Genomic DNA, 18503 nt, shown 5'->3' with positions numbered 1-18503 from the left:
GCAGACTCTTCTGCGCTGCGTCCCATTAACTCCTCATGGCCACCCAAACTGAGGCAAAGCACAATACGGTCCTTGCTGGGCGAAGAGCATCCCACGGGAAATCAGGAGACATCTTATTTCCTAGGTTTCAGAGTAGGAGCCGTGTTAGTCTGTATTCGCAAAAAGAAAAGGAGTACTTGCGGCACCTTAGAGACTAACCCATTTATTTGAGCATAAGCTTCTGTGAGCTACAGCTCACTTCATCGGATGCATGCAGTGGAAAATACAGAAGATGTTTTTGGGGTGCATCCCACTCTCCTGTTGGATTTGTGCTGGAAATGGCCCACCTTGATTATCATACACATTGTAAGGAGAGTGATCACTTTAGATAAGCTATTACCAGCAGGAGAGTGGGGTGGGGGGAGAGAAAACCCTTTGTAGTGATAAACACCCACTTTTTCAAGGTTTGCATGTATAAAAAGATCTTCTGCAGTTTCCACGGTATGCATCCGATGAAGTGAGCTGTAGCTCACGAAAGCTCATGCTCAAATAAATGGGTTAGTCTCTAAGGTGCCACAAGTAGGCCTTATCTTATTTCCTAGCATCTCTCATTCATGTGCAAAGACTGTCTGGAGCCATGGAGTCAATCTCCGTGTGTATCTGGAGGCTCTGGGGCCTGGTCTGTGTGACCTACTAGTCAATGTCGCCTACGTATCCCACCTGACCCACAGGCGGGGAGCATGGTACAGTCTCTTCAGCTCAAGCTGTAGCAGCCCTGGAGTTTAGCTCTGAAGGTTTTTCACTTTCATCCTTGAGACTGGCAAACCTGGCACTGGCTACCTGAATGTTACGCTTATTGGCCGCACACCTTGCGTCAGATTAGTTCCACCAAGTGGCTGGATGCCTCACCTGGGGAAGAGAGTCTGTGAGGTTTTGTTGTTCGCAAAGTGCTCTTTGGTCCTGGGATGGACGAGAGAAGGGCCAAGGATTATTAATCCTTACTGGGGTTTAGACGTCAAAGGGGATTGATTGGTACCTTAAAAATACCTTCAATAGACAACTTATATCAGCATTTGCCTTTCCACTGCTTCCTTAGGCTGTGCCCACGCTCCATTGTGCATCTTTTTTAATGTTCTTTAAAGCTCTGTGCTCAGTTGTCAAAAGGAAAATCAAATGAGGAGAAGGCCAGCGACCTGACCGGCTTGTCCACCTTGTTAGCTACAAAGCCTGAATTAGTGAGGCAATCTGCCTGTTGGATTGTGGCTAGAAAGGGGACAGATCCTGCAGGATTTCCATGCACAGAACCCCCTATTGGCGTCAATGGGAGTTCCATGCACAGAAGGAATAGTAGAATCAGGCCCACAGATTGCAATTATTGCTAGCCCCAGGCAGCTGAATTGCTAAAGAACATTGCACTGATGGGAGATAGTTGCTCTTTGGATGTAGCTAGGCAGGGCAGCAATTAAATAGCCACTGGATGACTGGATTGTTGCTAGACAGGGTTGCAGTATTATAGGCACTGGCCAGCCAGACCAGTTCCTAGCCAGGGTGGCAGTGAAGTAGCCACTGGCTGGCCGGACCGGTTGGTAGCCAGGGTGGCCGTGAAGTAGCCACTGGCCAACCAGACCAGTTGCTAGCCAGGGTGGCAGTGAAGTAGCTGCTGGCTGGCCGGACTGGTTGCTAGCCAGGGTGACACTGAAGTAGCCGTTAGCCAGCCAGACCGGTTGCTAGCCACGGTGGCAGTTAAGTAGCCACAGATCGGCTAGCTAGGGTGGCAGTGACGTAGCCGCAGGCTGGCCAGAACAGTTGCTAGCCAGGGTAGGAGTGAAGTAACTGCTAGCTGGCTGGACCGGTTGCTAGCCAGGGTAGCAGTTAAGTAGCCACAGACTGCCTGGACCTGTTGCTAGCTACGGTGGCAGTGAAGTAGCTACTAGCCAGCCAGACCAGTTGCTAGCCGGGGAGGCAGGGAGGTAGCCGCGGGCCGGCCGGACCCGTTGCTAGCCGGGGAGACGGGGAGGTAGCTGCGGGCCGGCTGGACCCGTTGCTAGCCGAGGAGACGGGGAGGTAGCCGCGGGCCGGCTGGACCCGTTGCTAGCCGGGGAGGCGGGGAGGTAGCCGCGGGCCGGCTGGACCCGTTGCTAGCCAGGGAGGCAGCCGCGGGCCGGTTGCTAGCTGGGGAGGCAGGGAGGTAGCCACTAGCCAGCCAGAGCGGTCGCTAGCTGGGGAGGCAGGGAAGTAGCCGCGGGCCGGCCGGGCCAGTTGCTAGCCGGGGAGGCAGGGAAGTAGCCGCGGGCCGGTCGCTAGCCGGGGAGGTAGCCGCGGGCCGGTTGCTAGCCGGGGAGGCAGGGAAGTAGCCGCGGGCCGGCCGGACCAGTTGCTAGCCGGGGAGGTAGCCGCGGGCCGGTCGCTAGCCGGGGAGGCGGGGAAGTAGCCGCGGGCCGGTCGCTAGCCGGGGAGGCGGGGAAGTAGCCGCGGGCCGGTCGCTAGCCAAAGAGGCGGGGAAGTAGCCGCGGGCCGGTCGCTAGCCGGGGAGGCGGGGAAGTAGCCGCGGGCCGGTCGCTAGCCGGGGAGGCGGGGAGGTAGCCGCGGGCCGGTCGCTAGCCGGGGAGGCGGGGAAGTAGCCACGGGCCGGTCGCTAGCCAAAGAGGCGGGGAAGTCGCCCCCGGGCTGGTCCGTGGCCGGCAGCAGGTGCTGCTGAGCCCCGCTCCCAGGCCCCGCCCACGGCTCTCAGCGGCGCCCCCTGCTGGCCCAAGCGGCTGCGTGCGCCCCGCGCCGGCGGGGCGGATGCTGGCGGCACCGGCTGCCCGCAGCCTCCCGGCCGGCCGCGCCGAGGCGCTCCAGGGGCCGGCGCCGCAGCCGCTCGTCCCGCGCCCCACTCGCCGCCGCCCCGCCGCAGCGCTTGGTCTCCCCGCCCTGCGCCCCCGGCCGGCGGAGCCATGCTGCGCTGCCGGCTGCACGGAGCCTCCAGCCTCCCCAACCTGGAGAAGCGGGACAAGCAGAGCGACCCGGTGGCCAGCCTGACTTTCCGAGGTGAGGGGGCGCGGGGGGGACAGGGCACCCGACCCCCATGGCCGCTCTTACAGGGGAGGGGTTTTTTGGGGGGGCAGCCGGGGAACAGCCCCCTCCCCTGCTGTTGGTCTCCCTGGGTGCAGGCTCTGGTTAAGTTGCAGCAGCCCTGGGCAGAGATCAGCCCCCCCCGGGGCGCTGGCAAGGAGACGGGTCTGATCCCGGGGGGCGCCGGTGTGAGTCCGGGGGCCCTGGCTGCAGCCGACGGATCGACCCCGGGTAGGCACCGGTCTCTGTGGAGGGGATTCCTGTTTCTACTCCCCTGCTCCCCGATGTTTCCATGCAGCCCCCCGCAGTGTAGATGCTCTATCCCGGGTGTGAATCCAGACAGAGAGACGCTGCTGGAGACACCTGCCCTGGGTTTTCCTGTCCTTCCTTGCCTTGGCACCTCGGCTCCCAGCACCTTTTCATGTTTTGAAGTCGGTTTATCTTAAATTTGTCAGCCCGGCTGCTCCTGTCTGGTGTGCGTCTAGGCCCTGCAGTGCTCCAATACCCGGGCAGTGAGCCTGGATAAAACCCTGATTATTATTGGAATGCCCCTAGCCCCCAGGCGGGACCGGAGCTCCATTGTGCAGGGCGCTGAATCAACAAGTAATAATAAGACCTAGCTCTTAGCGTCAGGAGAGCTCAAAGTGTTTTACAAAGGAGGTCAGTATCCTGACCCCCATTTTACAGATGGGAAAACTGAGGCACAGGCAGGTAAAGTGGCTTGCCCAAGGTCACCCAGCAGGCTGGTAGAGGAGCCGGGAATAGAACGCAGGTCTCCTCGCCCCCTAGTTCTCTATCCACTAGGTCATGCTGCCAGAGTCTCATGGGTGACCCCTTGTGCCCACATAGAGCTCCATGGACTTCAGTTGCAGTCTGCATGGGCACAAGGGTTCATCAACATGGATCTGGGCTAAAGGGACAGAATCTGGAGGGCTTCCAGTCTAGGAGACGCAAGGGGCTGTACGGGGAGGATACGCACAATGTGCTGATGAACTAGTAGGATTTCACTAGTGATGGGTTTTGTTGCATGCGAGCTGTGGCTTGTGGTTTTACTCGGGTTGGGGGTTTACAATTCCAGAAGCTGATCTACCTGAACTGTTGCTAGCCGGTGGGTGAGGGGAGGTTTATAGAAAAGCCTTTTTCCTACGTGAATCAAGCGTGTTACTAACTCGGGGCAGTTTTTGCTAGTAGGCGGGGTGTGGGGGGAAAGGTTTTCCCTGTATAGGTGGGGGAGGATGAAGAGTTTCCCAGGTTATGTTGTTAAATGGTCACTTTACTGAAAGCTCAGGGCACTGATGAGGTGATGCCGTCTTCATCAACCCAGGTGAAGGGCTGCCACAAATACAGCCCCCCCCCCGCAGAATAAACATCAAAGGGAAAAGTTATGGGCCAGGTCTGCCGCTGCTGTAGATCACATTCATTGAAATCAGCAGAGCTCTGGTGATTTAGACCAGCTGAGGATCTGGCCCAAGACCAGCTGAGGATCGGGCATGAATTCTGCTTTACAGGCTACTTTCTGCATTCTTGTACATGGTGCTCGGTACTACCGCTAAGGTCGTGGTAGAAATGGAGAGATGGAGTTAGGAACCCTGGTCGGTAATAAAAGGTCCCAGTGGATTTTTGCATGCCATACAGGTAAATATGGCATGGCTGTGTATATGTAGGTATGTCTTTGTTCCCACTGCTGTCTGTGGTCTCCAATGCCCTAATATCTGAGTCCCTAATTAAAGTGTAGATGGGTCTTTATTTTTGAAATATATTTAAAGGGGCAACATTTAATTTTGTTTTTAAAGATCAAAAACCCATTGGGTGTGGGGAGCTAACAGGTCCCCCAGGCTGTTACTGGATCTGCAGAGGCAGATCTCTTTGCAGGATTGGGACTCAAATTTGGGTTAAAACAGGCAGAATTTTAGGAACCACCTTTTCATTATTTATCCTGTTTTGCTCTTTCGCATGTCTCTGGACTTGGCACTTGAAAGAATGTGGTCAGTTTCACGTTCGTTTCTAGTCAGTTTCCCTTGGGGACTCTCATAGGCCTGCCTCTCAAATGTCTCTGCAATCAGTCCCAAACATACCTGCCTTCCATGCAGATTTGGTGCCACTTCGCTTTTCATGGTGGCAATAACTTCCATCAGCAATAAGGAAGCATGAAACTAAGACACAGGCAGAGATCCTGATTCAGGAAAGCATGTGAGCAGTGAGCTTGACGTCTCTGAGGCTTAAGCACATGTATAAAGTTAAGCACCCGCTTAAATGCCCTGCTGAACAGGGAGGTTTTCCTGAATGGGGGCTGGTTATTTATGCTCAAGGAAAGATCCTACAGCAATTTCAGTTTCCTGAATGAGTAACTTTTGTGTGTCTCTCCTTTTGGGGCTCAGGCAGGTCCTCGCGAGGCTGAGAGGTATGCTTGAGCACTGGCCCAAGGCGGCAATGTATTGGGCCCCCATCCTGGGCTCACGTATGTAGGCAGAGCAGCTTCAGGTGTGAGGTCTTGAGCCATAGTCTGGCAAAGACTCACACTTGTTGATCTTTATGACTGGTGAGTAGTTCCACTGAACTCAGTGGGATGCCTTGAAGTGCATAAAAGTTAAGCATGTGGCTTGCGGGGCCAGGGTCTTGGTTTGCAAACATCAGAGGGGAACGTGTCAATTCACTCCCTCCCCAAGCCAGGTTTCCTCTGAATTGCTCTCTGAAAAGCAAAACAAACAGCCCATTAAAGTATCTTTGTAAAATTCTTTAAAACAACAACAAAACCTAAATTTTGGCCCACCCCTAAGCCTGGCTACCAGGTTCACAAGCCTGGATCGCAGCGCTGGGATTTACATGCATTCGGATTCTGTGAATCTGCTTGGAATTACAGTGACCATATATAGTCATAGTGAACGCTGTGTGTGACGAACAGACGGAAGGAGGGGAAGAAAAACCATCAGGCAAACCTTTTGGGAGGCCTTTGGCATTTGAGTCACTGCTATTGTTTTTGTGCCTCACGCGAAAGGCTTTTCCTTTTCCTTTTCCCCTTTGCACAAACTGACTAGCACCCAGAAACGCCATCACTAGGGCTAAAGGCTGCATGCACCAGGGGGTTGGTGGAGTCTTGGTGATGATCATGCTTTTCAAACTCAAACTGGAAACAAGGCTGGGGGGTAATCAACCATGGAAGGTACCTAGCGCCATGGTGGATTCTGCACGGGACTGGAAGGCCCTCCTGGGTCATAGCATCCAGTCCCCTGTTCTCAGAGGCAACCCCCTCTTATCATTCGGTTCATAAACTTCTCACGCTCCATCTTTAAACTAGTTCGGTGGTTTGCCCCAGTGCAGCGGGAAGCTGTCCTGGAACCTCCCTCCTCTGAGAGTTAGAAACCTAATTTCCGGCCGAAGTTTACTCCTGGCCACTTGTTCTTTTTCCAACATGGTCTTCTAGCTTTGGCAGCTCTTCTCCCTCCCTGAAGTATTTGCAGAGAGCAATCCAATTCCTTCTCACCCTGCATTTTCAGGGGCAGCAGTTTGTATAAATTTGTAAAAAAAATTTGTATAATTTTTGGTGGTGCCAAATGGTCAAATTTTTGGTGGTGGCAGAATGGGTCCAAATCCTGCCCCCCTCCCACACACCTGTCGAAGGCTCTGGGAGGGTATTTGAGTGCGTGAGGGGTGTGGGCTCTGGGCTGGGGCAGGGGGGTTGGGGTGCAGGAGGGGGTGCCGGGTGCAGGCTCTGGGAGGGAGTTTGGATGCAGGGTGTGGGCTCTGGGCAGGGGGTGAGGAGTGCGTGAGGGGTGTGGGCTCTGGGAGGGAGTTTGGGTGCGGGGTGCTGACTTTGGGCTGGGGGAGGAGATTGGGGTGCAGGAGGGGGTGCCGGGTGCAGGCTCTGGGAGGCAGTTTGGGTGTGGGCTGGGGCAGGGGGTTGGGGTGCAGAAGGGGTGAGGGGATGGGCTCTGGGAGGTGTCAAGGTTCCTCCCCCACTCTGAACTCTAGGGGACAGATGTGGGGACCTGCATGAAAAAACCTCCTAAGCTTATCTTTACCAGCTTAGGTCAAAACTTCCCCAAGGTACAAAATATTCCCCCCGTTGTCCTTGGACTGGCCGCTACCACCACCAAACTAATACTGGTTACTGGGGAAGAGCTGTTTGGACGCGTCTTTCCCCCCAAAATACTTCCCAAAACCCTGCAACCCACTTCCTGGACAAGGTTTGGTAAAAAGCCTCACCAATTTGCCTAGGTGACTACAGACCCAGACCCTTGGATCTTAAGGACAATGAACAATCCTCCCAACACTTGCACCCCCCCTTTCCTGGGAAATGTTGGATAAAAAGCCTCACCAATTTGCATAGGTGACCACAGACCCAAACCCTTGGATCTGAGAACAATGAAAAAGCATTCAGTTTTTTACAAGAAGACTTTTAATAAAAAATAGAAGTAAATAGAAATAAAGAAATCCCCCCTGTAAAATCAGGATGGTAGATATCTTACAGGGTAATTAGATTCAAAAACATAGAGAACCCCTCTAGGCAAAACCTGAAGTTACAAAAAAGATACACAGACAGAAATAGTTATTCTATTCAGCACAGTTCTTTTCTCAGCCATTTAAAGAAATCATAATCTAACACATACCTAGCTAGATTACTTACTAAAAGTTCTAAGACTTTTAATTAAGAGTTAGTGAACTTTTTTGCAGGAATCCCTGGATGAGGGTCTTTGGCCTGGGCTATGGTTCATTAAAACCCATGAATCTGTCGATCTCTAAGTACTTTACAAATGTGGGCAAACATTTTGCAGAAAGGGAAACGGAGGCACGGAGCAGTTAAATGACTTGCCCAAAGCAAAGCAGCACGTTGGTGGCAGGGGTAAGGATAGGCCCCAGGAGTCCTGATTTACCAGCACCAGGCTTGCTCTGCTATGTCATAGGTGCCCCTTATGTCCTGCCCTGGGCTGAGTTATTCCTGATCCAGCGGGGTGGTGAAGTCCTGGCATTAACTAGCCACGTACCCCTCAAAGAAGATTGATTGGATGGTGGAGGTGTGAGGGAAGCAGCATACCTGCGGCGTCTCCGGTAAGGCAGCGTCTGTGCTGTAGCCCAGGTGCTTTAAAGCAGGGGTCTCAAACTCAAATCACCACAAGGGCCACATGAGGACTAGCACAGTGGGTCCACCCCACCTGCTGCTCCCACCCCCACTCCACCCCTTCCATGAGGCCCCACCCCTTCCCCGCCCCGGTTCCAACACCTTCCCCAAAGTCCCCCGACTCCGCCCCCTCCCTGTCCCTAATTCCAACCCCTTCCCCAAATCCCCGCCTCTTCTCCGCCTCCTCCCCTGACCGCGCAGCTCCCCGCTCCTTCCCCTCCCTCCTGGAAAGCGCTAAGCACCACCAAACAGCTGTTTGGCGGTGGAAAGCACCTGGAGGTAGGCAGAGGAGCGGGGACACGGCACGTTTGGGGGACGAGGGGTAGCGGGGGAGGGGAGCTTGGTGGTCGCAGGAAGTAACTCGGGGTGGGGGTGTGGGGAGCTCGGCGGACCGCAGCAAATAACTCTGCGGGCTGTGTGTTTGAGACCCCTGCTTTAAAGGAAAACACGTTTATGCTGCGGATTCAGGCTGGAGTCTCCCTGGGATCCTGACCATCTGTGGTCATTAAAGAACCCTCATGGCAAGTTTTGCGAGTGTCATGACCAGAAATGAACCGAAATCTGGTTCGTTCCGTATTATTTTTACACACATTCCTCCTCGGCAGAACAAAATACTCCTCTTCATTTCCCGTCCTAAACTATTGCACAGTGTCCCTGCGTACTGGTAAATGGCTGTGGTGTCCCACCCCAGAGGTTGCTGCATTTCAGTCCCTATGTGATTTTTTTTTTTTAACGGCTGTGGATCCTCTGGCTGGGATCACTGAGCCACTGTCTGTCCTTCACAAATAGTAAATAGTACCGAGGAGCATGCTGTAATTGACAGTCACATTCAGATGCGCATGTGACACCTGAATTGCTGCCTGGTTTGGTGTTGGGCATGATGACCCCCAAAATCATTGATCTTCCGCAACCAGTTCAAGCTTCTTGTTCTTGTCAACAAAACCCTGCACAACTCTGCCCAGACCTATCCCCCTGCCTGCCCCGTGGCGTACAGAGCTTTTGGGCAGAGTGCTGGCCATAAGAGGTATGGACCTGTATCTTCAGTCTTTGGGATGTTACTTTCAGATTAAATGAAGCAACCACCACTAACAGAGCCCATCTGAAAATCGCCAAGCAGGGGAGGGCACCTAGTGACTTGCTTTGGAAGGTGCTGAAGCAGGAGAAGAGCTGGTTCTGCAGATCACAGGAAAAGGCCTCTTCATTAGGTTCTGCAGCGCCATACCTCACAGCTTGTCTCACTGAAGTCAGGGGCAGGGGGATGCTGCAGATTTACGCCAGTGTGCTTGAGATGAAACACTGGCTCAGTGTAAAAAGAAAAGGAGGACTTGTGGCACCTTAGAGACTAACCAATTTATTTGAGCATGAGCTTTCGTGAGCTACAGCTCACTTCATCGGATGCATACCATGGAAACTGCAGCAGACTTTATATACACACAGAGAATATGAAACAATACCTCCTCCCACCCCACTCTCCTGCTGGTAATAGCTTATCTAAAGTGATCATCAGGTTGGGCCATTTCCAGCACAAATCCAGGTTTTCTCACCCTCCATCCCCCCCCCACAAATTCACTGTAGAATCTAGTACAGCTGCTGTTAGCAAGGTAATGCACCTTGGTGGGGAAGGATGGTGTTGAGGTTAAGGCATAGGATTGGGGGGCAGCGGGGATCTTTACTAGGGTCAACTGTAGACTTACTCACTTGGTTTGAGCAAGCCACGGCCTCGCACTGTGCCTCAGTTTGCCCATCTGTAACGGGGGCAATAACTCTTCCTTTCCTCTCAGAGGAGCACTGGCGATAAACCAGTAAAGTGCTTTGAGGTCCTCTGGTGATGGTGGCGCTGAAGGAGGTGAAACACTATCATCAGCTTTTTTTAACAGGGCCTGGGCTGCAGATATAAGAGGGACGGAGGCAGAAGAAAAACAGGAGGGAGCTGCCCTTAAACCATTGAATTAAATACCAAGGAACTGTGGGGTCAAGGGGGCTGATGGAGCATGGGTGCTCATGTCTCTCTCTCGTAGCTGCTCTGCAGAGAGAAGAGCCTGCTGCTTACCCACACCTCGGGAACTGCTGCTTCAGCTCAACTGCCAGAGGCTTGTGCTGAAGGTTGCATCTTCGAGCCCCGCTGATGACTCTGGGGCATGTGTGGTTATGCTAGTCGGGGAAGGCTGGGAAAAGCTGGAGTGAAGTTGGTGGGCCTTACTGCAAACCTTCATTCAGGATACATGTAAGAACCAGTCAAGCTCATTAAGGGAACCAGCTAGCTCAAACCATAGCAGCCTCCACCCTAAGCTTGGGCACATGGAAATGCTTGAGTAGAAGCAGAGAATGGAGACTGATATAGCAAATGCAGGAGCTGGGGCATTGACTGGTGGAGCTGTGTGTCTCTGTGTGAGAGAATCAGCAGAGAAACAGAGAGAAGGAAGGAGCAAAGAATCCACAGGGAAGCCATGATAGCATGACACCGAGGGGAAAAAAGCTAAAAGAGAGAGCTTTTGGGCAAAGTGCTGGCTGGAAGAGGCCTGTAACTGTGAATCAGTCTCCTGTTTTTTGATTCCTTCTGTATTCAGAGAAAAAGGACTTCATACATTCTTTTGCAAATAGACAGTATTGCACTAAAGAACAGACCTGATTCCATCATCAAATCTCCCAATGAAAACAGCCCCAACACCCTGAAAATTGGATTGGCTCAGAAAGGGATAACCATAAATATACTGCCTGTGGATCTGTAGCATGTGGGTGGCTTCAGCCGGCAGCTGCCATGTACATGAGGGTGTGATGGGACACGCTCCTGTCCCACTGCCAGCTAGCCTAACATCAGGCAGTGCCAATTCAGTGTGCTCCTGCAGCGTGTGCTGGGTCTGGAGAAGGGGAGCTTCAAAAGGTGAAGCTGGCCACAGAGCAGAGGGAAACTTGCCCAAGAGAAGAGGCCCAGCAGTCAGGAGAGCCCAGCCTGGGGAAGTGACCAGCCTTCCCTCCCCTTTTAGGGCAGACAGATACTGCTCTGGGTGTCTGGTCACCGTCAGGATCTTGCAGCTGGCTCTGGGGAGCAGCGCCAGGGACGGGAGGTAACTGGATCGAGAGAGAACCCAGGGAGTGAGCCCAACTCCTGTGGGGAGCAGTGGAATTGCCCAGGACTGGCGGGGCCCCAGAGGCAAGAGTGACGGCTGAGCCCAGCCTGAGAGCCAGCTGGCAGAATCTGGCCCTCCGCGATAAACCCAGAGCTTCCCTGAGCTGAGCTGTGGGGTTGGCAAGAAGGGGTTACTGAAGAAAATCTCCAGACTCTTCGGCACAAGCCTGCAATTCCAGCAGCATCCACCTAGTTACCTTCCAAAGCCGGGGCCGGCTCTGGAGAGCACTCGCAGAGAGGGGAAGGGCTCACCGTCTCTCGACAGCGCCCTCCTCTGGCCAGACAGGGAAGCTCCAAAGGGCCCCCATTTCTGCCCCCCAGTCCTAAGGTTAGAGGCTGGGATGGTGGCAGCTGCTGGAGGGGGAATTGATGCCGAGAGGCAGCAGCTGGGCGTGCAGGGAGCGGGGGCTGATTGCGTAAATACCCCAGGGGCTACCTTCCCCCTGAACATCCCTGTTCCAGTTACTTGATGCCAGTGATTGATTAGCCATCAGTCTGCAATCTGCATCCCATGTGTTTCTATCCTGCTTGGATTGGAACGGAATGTGGAGGTTGTGTGCCGGCGAGACGGAGGCTCTTGGCTTGGTGCGTACGAAGGCAGAAGCTCAGCGGCTGAGCTAGGCCCTCAGAGGAGGAGCGCAGTTTGCTCGGCAGCTGCAATGAGCAGTTTTTTCCCAGAGGGAGGGCTGGATTCCCAGCTCTGCCACCGACACCTTGGGCGGTTGCTCAAAGGGCTGCGCTTTGATTAAGAATCACGCTCCTGTTTCTAGGCTGCTCCTCTCCTGCCGCATGACAGGACTGGAAAGCAGCCAGCTCTTCCCCCTGGGGAAATCAAGTGACCCCTAACCTGCACCCTTGCCTTCCACATAGCAGGTTTCAGAGTAACAGCCGTGTTAGTCTGTATTCTCAAAAAAAAGAGGAGGACTCGTGGCACCTTAGAGACTAACCAATTTATTTGAGTATGAGCTTTCGTGAGCTACAGCTCACTTCATCGGATGCATGCAGTGGAAAATACAGTGGGGAGATTTATATACACAGAGAACAGGAAACAATGGGTGTTATCATACACACTGTAACCAGAGTGATCAGGTAAGGTGAGCTATTACCAGCAGGAGAGTGGGGGGGGACGGGGACGGAGACGGACCTTTTGTAGTGATAATCAAGGTGGGCCATTTCCAGCAGTTGACAAGAACCTCAGAGGAACAGTGGGGGGGGGGGGGGAGGATAAACATGGGGAAATAGTTTTACTTTGTGTAATGACCCATCCACTTCCAGTCTCTATTCAAGCCTAAGTTAATTGTATCCAGTTTGCAAATTAATTCCAATTCAACAGTCTCTCTTTGGAGTCTGTTTTTGAAGTCTTTTTGTTGAAGAATTGTCACTTTTAGGTCTGTAATCGCGTGACCAGAGAGATTGAAGTGTTCTCCAACTGGTTTTTGAATGTTATAATTCTTGACGTCTGATTTTGTGTCCATTTATTCTTTTACGTAGAGACTGTCCAGTTTGACCAATGTACATGGCAGAGGGGCATTGCTGGCACATGATGGCATATATCACATTGGTAGATGTGCAGGTGAACGAGCCTCTGATAGTGTGGCTGATGTGATTAGGCCCTGTGATGGTGTCCCCTGAATAGATATGTGGGCACAGTTGGCAACGGGCTTTGTTGCAAGGATAGGTTCCTGGGTTAGTGGTTCTGTTGTGTGGTGTGTGGTTGCTGGTGAGTATTTGCTTCAGGTTGGGGGGCTGTCTGTAAGCAAGGACTGGCCTGTCTCCCAAAATCTGTGAGAGTGATGGGTCGTCCTTCAGGATAGGTTGTAGATCCTTGATGATGCGTTGGAGAGGTTTTAGTTGGGGGCTGAAGGTGATGGCTAGTGGTGTTCTGTTGTTTTCTTTGTTGGGCCTGTCCTGTAGTAGGTGACTTCTGGATACTCTTCCGGCTCTGTCAATCTGTTTCTTCACTTCAGCAGGTGGGTATTGTAGTTGTAAGAATGCTTGATAGAGATCTTGTAGGTGTCTGAGGGGTTGGAGAAATGCGGTTGTATCATAGAGCTTGGCTGTAGACAATGGATCGTGTGCTGTGGTCTGAATGAAAGCTGGAGGCATGTAGGTAGGAATAGCGGTCAGTAGGTTTCCGGTATAGGGTGGTGTTTATGTGACCATCCTTGCAACAAAGCCTGTTGCCAACTGTGTCCACATATCTATTCAGGGGACACCATCATAGGGCCTAATCACATCAGCCACACTATCAGAGGCTCGTTCACCTGCACATCGTGTGTCGTCCCCGTCCCCCCCCTTCCCGTCCCCCCAGCTCTCCTGCTGGTAATAGCTCACCTTACCTGATCACTCTCGTTACAGTGTATGGTAACACCCGTTGTTTCCTGTTCTCTGTGTATATAAATCTCCCCACTGTATTTTCCACTGAATGCATCCGATGAAGTGAGCTGTAGCTCACGAAAGCTTATGCCCAAATAAATTTATTAGTCTCTAAGGTGCCACAAGTCCTCCTTTTCTTTTTCCACATAGCAGTAACCCTAATCCTGCCCCTCGGCCTACCAAGAACCCTAACGCTGCCCCGGGGCAGGGGCTCTGTAAGGGTGTGCTCATCACCTCTACAGCAATCACAGGGTATGCATGCAGCTTGAGGGGACATCTCTGATTGAAATCTAGCTCGGGTCCCAGAGTAGTGAAACTGCCCAGCGTAGGCTTCAGCATGGGCTGTACAAGCCTTCCAGGAACGCTGGATAATTGACTTGTGATGGCTTTGCTGCTCTGCTAGCTTTAAATCTAGCTAGCTCAGGTAACTGGGGTATGTCCACACGCCCTGTGATCACAGTATAGATCAGGATCCCTCAGGGGGTCACAAGGTTATTACATGGGGGGTTGTGAGCTGTCAGCCTCCACCCCAAGCCCTGCTTTGCCTCCAGATTTATAATGTGTTAAATATATAAAAAAGTGTTTTTAATTTATAAGGGGGGGTCACACTCAGAGGCTTGCTATGTGAAAAGGGTCACACCAGTACAAAAGTTTGAGAACTACTGGAAAAGATGGATCCTAAGTGGTGTAAGAGTATCTACACTGCCTTACCCTGGAGCCCCCAGCACCAGTGCGTGCAAGGGAGGGAAGAGCATGCCAATACGTTAGTTTCACTTTCTGGTTCTTATCCCAGGGCTTAGTGCTGCAATGTTTGTGTAACCTTTGGGTGGGCTGGAGTTCACTTCATTTCCCATCTCCAGTGCCTTAAAGAAACCCCCAACTCACCTAGAAAGTAGCTGGAGACCCAGAGTTCGGTCTCTAGGGATTTTTAGCAAGGATTGCACAGGGTCAATCTGCCCACAGTCAAGTCCTAAAAGGACTTAATAAATTAATAATTTAAATGAACTTAATTAAATAACTTTATAAAATCTTATGATAAAGAAACAAATAAAAATCTGACATGGCTATTTTATAATCCACAGACATTACCTTCACAGTTATACATAAATATAAATAAAGAAAACAAATTAAAATCTGAACAGAAACACAGTGGGAAGAAACGGAAAGTTCCCAAAAGCTTAGGATTAGTTCACCTAAATCTCACTTAGAGTCTCTGATCACCAAATCTAGACAATCTGCTGAGTCTAAAACAACATCCTCCCTCCACTTGCTTGTAGGGATCTTCAGCTGGATCCAGGCAGACTCTTCCTGTGCTGAAATCACTGCCAGCCAGTCAGCGAACTGATTAACCAACCACCCAGTTACGTGTCTAGATTTAAAGAAAACCCTGTTACAAGAAAATACAAAACTGAAAATAGCAAACTAGAAATGGTTCGTTCCCCATTACTACAGTTAAAGAACACCTGGTGGCTCGGACTAGTTCAGACAATATAACTAGAACAGATTGGCTAAAATCAAAACCACATTCAAAGCATTCAATTAAACTAGAAGTTATTTTCCCCTCCCAATTTCCCATGATATAATTAGCATTGCCCAGGCTTCCCTGTTAGAGGATAACAATATCACTAACCTGCTGCAAAATCCTTCAGAGTTAGGGACACCAGCCTGCTTCCTGCCCCTGGGCTCAGCTTCTCCCAGCTTACCCAGGGCACATGGCCTTCTGCAAAGCAGCTGCCCTGGCTGCTCGCCCTCCTGGAGTCTGACCCCAGCCACAGAGAACCTCTTGGAGCAGACCCAAAACTACCACCCTGAATTCTAGAAGCTTCCGGATGTGGACGATGGGATGGATTGCAGCCTCGGCAAGTTTGCAGATGACATTAAGCTAGGGGGAGAGGTAGATATGCTGGAGGGACAGGGTCCAGAGTGACCTAGACAAATTGGAGGATTGGGCCAAAAGAAATCGGATGGGGTTCAACAAGGACAAGTGCAGAGTCCTGCACTGAGGATGGAAGAATCCCAGGCACCGCTACAGGCTGGGGACCGAGTGGCTAAGCAGCCGTTCTGCGGAAAAGGACCTGGGGATTACAGTGGACGAGAAGCTGGATGTGAGTCAGCAGTGTGCCCTTGTTGCCAAGAAGGCCAACGGCATATCGGGCTGTATTAGTAGGAGCATTGCCAGCAGATCGAGGGAAGTGATTATACCCCTCTGTTCGGCACTGCTGAGTCCACATCTGGAGTATTGAGTCCAGTTTTGAGCCCCCCACTAGAGAAAGGATGTGGACAAATTGGAGAGAGTCCAGTGGAGGGCAACGAAAATGATCAGGGGGCTGGGGTACATGACTTATGAGGAGAGGCTGAGGGAACTGGGGTTATTTAGTCTGCAGAAGAGTGAGGGGGGATTTGATAGCAGCCTTCAATGACCTGAAGGGGGGTTCCAAAGAGGATGGAGCTCGGCTGTTCTCAGTGGTGGCAGATGATAGAACAAAGAGCAATGGTCTCAAGTTGCAGTGGGGGAGGTCTAGGTTGGATATTAGGAAACATATTTCCAGGGCTGGCCATACCTGGCCTCAGGTGCCAGACTGGGGGGCTGGGGAGTGGAGGGGGGTGTAGAAAATTGTCTGCTGCTGGTGCATATATATCCTCTCTGCTTTAGATGCACAGAGATGGGGGAGTGCTGTGCTGGAGGAAGGAGGGCACAAGAGACATAACAGGCAGGCAGGAGAAAAGGTGAGAAGGAATCACAGAAAGCAGCAGGAGCTGCAGGGAGAGAGAGGAGGAGGAGCCTCTTATGTATGGGGGGGAGGGATAGCTCAGTGGTTTGAGCATTGGCCTGCTAAACCTAAGGTTGTGAGTTCAATCCTTGAGGGGGCCATTTAGGGATTGGGGCAAAAATTGGGGATTGGTCCTGCTTTGAGCAGGGGGTTGGACTAGATGACCTCGTGAGGTCCCTTCCAACCCTGATATATTTATTGGAGGAGGGATAGCTCGGTGGTTTGAGCATTGGCCTGCTAAACCCAGGGTTGTGAGTTCAATCCTTGAGGGGGCCATTTAGGGGATCTGGGGCAAAAATTGGAGATTGGTCCTGCTTTGAGCAGGGGTTGGACTAGATGACCTCCTGAGGTCCCTTCCAACCCTGATATTGTATGTGTGTACCCCTCTAGCACCCCCAAGGCCTGGACTGATTAACCCCAGCTTCTCAGGGAGCTTCCTGTTTCCTGCTGCTTCCCGGAACTCACTTGAGGAGAACAGGCCGTCAGCTGAAGTAGTAGGAGCCAGTTAGGCCCTTAAGACTCTGATCTCTTCCCTTGCTCGGGCCCTGCTACCAGCCTGCTTATTTGTCCCCTTCAACTGAGTGTTGAGAGCCTCTCTAGCTGGCACAGAACAGCAGCCGTGAGTGAAAGAAGAAAATGCCCCCCTGGGGCAGCATTCAGAAAAAGCAAGCAAGCAAAGGAAGCTTTTCTATCTAAGCAGGAAGGAACTATCCTGAGAGACATAGACACAAATGTTCACGGTGAGCCTTCCGGCCCCAGGGAGGAGTAAGTGGTGAGGAGATGCCTGATCTTCCAGTCAGTCAGAGGGCAGGTGACCTGGCAGCTACTGCAGCATCCGTATCTCCATCTTCAATGGATGTAGCCATGCAAAGTCCTGAAGAACAGTGTAGATCAGAGAAGAGTGTGGTGGAGGCGCAAGAAACAGCTGCTGCTGAGTTTAGTTTGTTAAGTCTAGATGATCCAGGACTGTGGACCCACTTGAACAGTAGCCTGAGGGACTTCCTTGTACTGCACGGGCCACAGCAAGTGAAAAACTTCATGTTCCCCAAAGCCAATGAAAATAGAAGTTTCCATCTAACCCATTACTGGCGTGAAATCCCCAGTGGGGACAAAGCGGAGAGACCTGGCTTATGTACTCAAAAACCCAGAATGCTGCATACTGTTTTTGTTGCAAACTCTTCCAGTCTAATGTTCCCACCACACTGGGTTCTACAGGAACAAAGGACTGAAAAAATCTGGCTAGAAATCTGGCATGCCATGAAAAGGCAGCAAATCACCATCGGTGGAAAGAGCTTGAGATGAGACGAAGGTGTAAAGGCCACCATAGAGGATCAGCATCAAGAGAAGATAGCATCAGAGTCTCTTTACTGGCAAATGTTCTGAAAAGGCTCATGGCCATGGTGAGAATGCTTGCTACCCAAAACCTAGCACTGCGTGGCACTTCAGATCAGCTGTATGTGCCAGACAGTGGAAACTTCCTTCAAATAGTGGAGCTGATGGCTGACTTTGGTGCTGTGCTCCAGGAGCATCTGAGTCACCACTCAAGAAACGTACACGCACCACTACCTTGGAAAAACAATTCAAAATGAGATCAGACAGTTCCTGGTACCAAAAGTCAAACAGAAGATTGTGGCAGATCGGAAGTCAGCAAGATATTCCTCTGTTATTCTGGACTGTACACCTGACATCAGCCATACGGAACAAATGTCTTTAATGGTGCGTTTTGTAACAACAACAGAACCTAGTGAAAATGTCCCTGCAATGGTGACTGTCAGAGCATTTTCTAGAATTTATCGTCATTGATGATACTACAGGACCTGGTATGACAAATGTGCTTCTTAAAAAGCTGGAAGAGACGGGAATTGCGATCACTGATGTGAGAGGTCAGGGCTACGATAATGGTGCCAACATGAGAGGAAAGAACTGAGGAGTGCAGACATGGATCCGAGAGTTAAACCCTCGAGCTTTTTTTGTCCGATGCAGTTCTCATTCGCTGAACTTGGTGGTCAGTGATGCAGCATCAGCTTCTACTGAGGCTGCTGAATTTTTTAATGTAATTCAAAGCATTTATGTATTTTTC

General features: G+C 51.7%; 1 protein-coding gene across 2 annotated transcripts in view; it reads left to right on the top strand.

The window, feature by feature from the left end:
* DYSF (dysferlin) overlaps positions 1–18503 on the top strand; it is a gene marked incomplete at its 5' end in the record, with an annotated part of 306191 nt that overhangs the window by 12085 nt on the left and 275603 nt on the right. Inside the window, one exon of one of the 2 annotated variants that reach the window (XM_084626183.1) lies at positions 2887–3009. The exons of the other annotated variant lie outside the window; for it this stretch is intronic. Within the exon in view, the coding sequence (XP_084482309.1) occupies positions 2916–3009 (94 nt within the window). Of the gene's footprint in view, positions 1–2886; positions 3010–18503 lie in introns of those variants that run through there. 2 annotated transcript variants of the gene reach the window in all.

The sequence above is a fragment of the Lepidochelys olivacea genome, assembly GCF_965140295.1.
Source record: "Lepidochelys olivacea isolate rLepOli2 genome assembly, chromosome: 4".
Taxonomy (NCBI): domain Eukaryota; kingdom Metazoa; phylum Chordata; order Testudines; family Cheloniidae; genus Lepidochelys; species Lepidochelys olivacea.
This window is presented reverse-complemented; position numbering and strand designations above follow the sequence as displayed.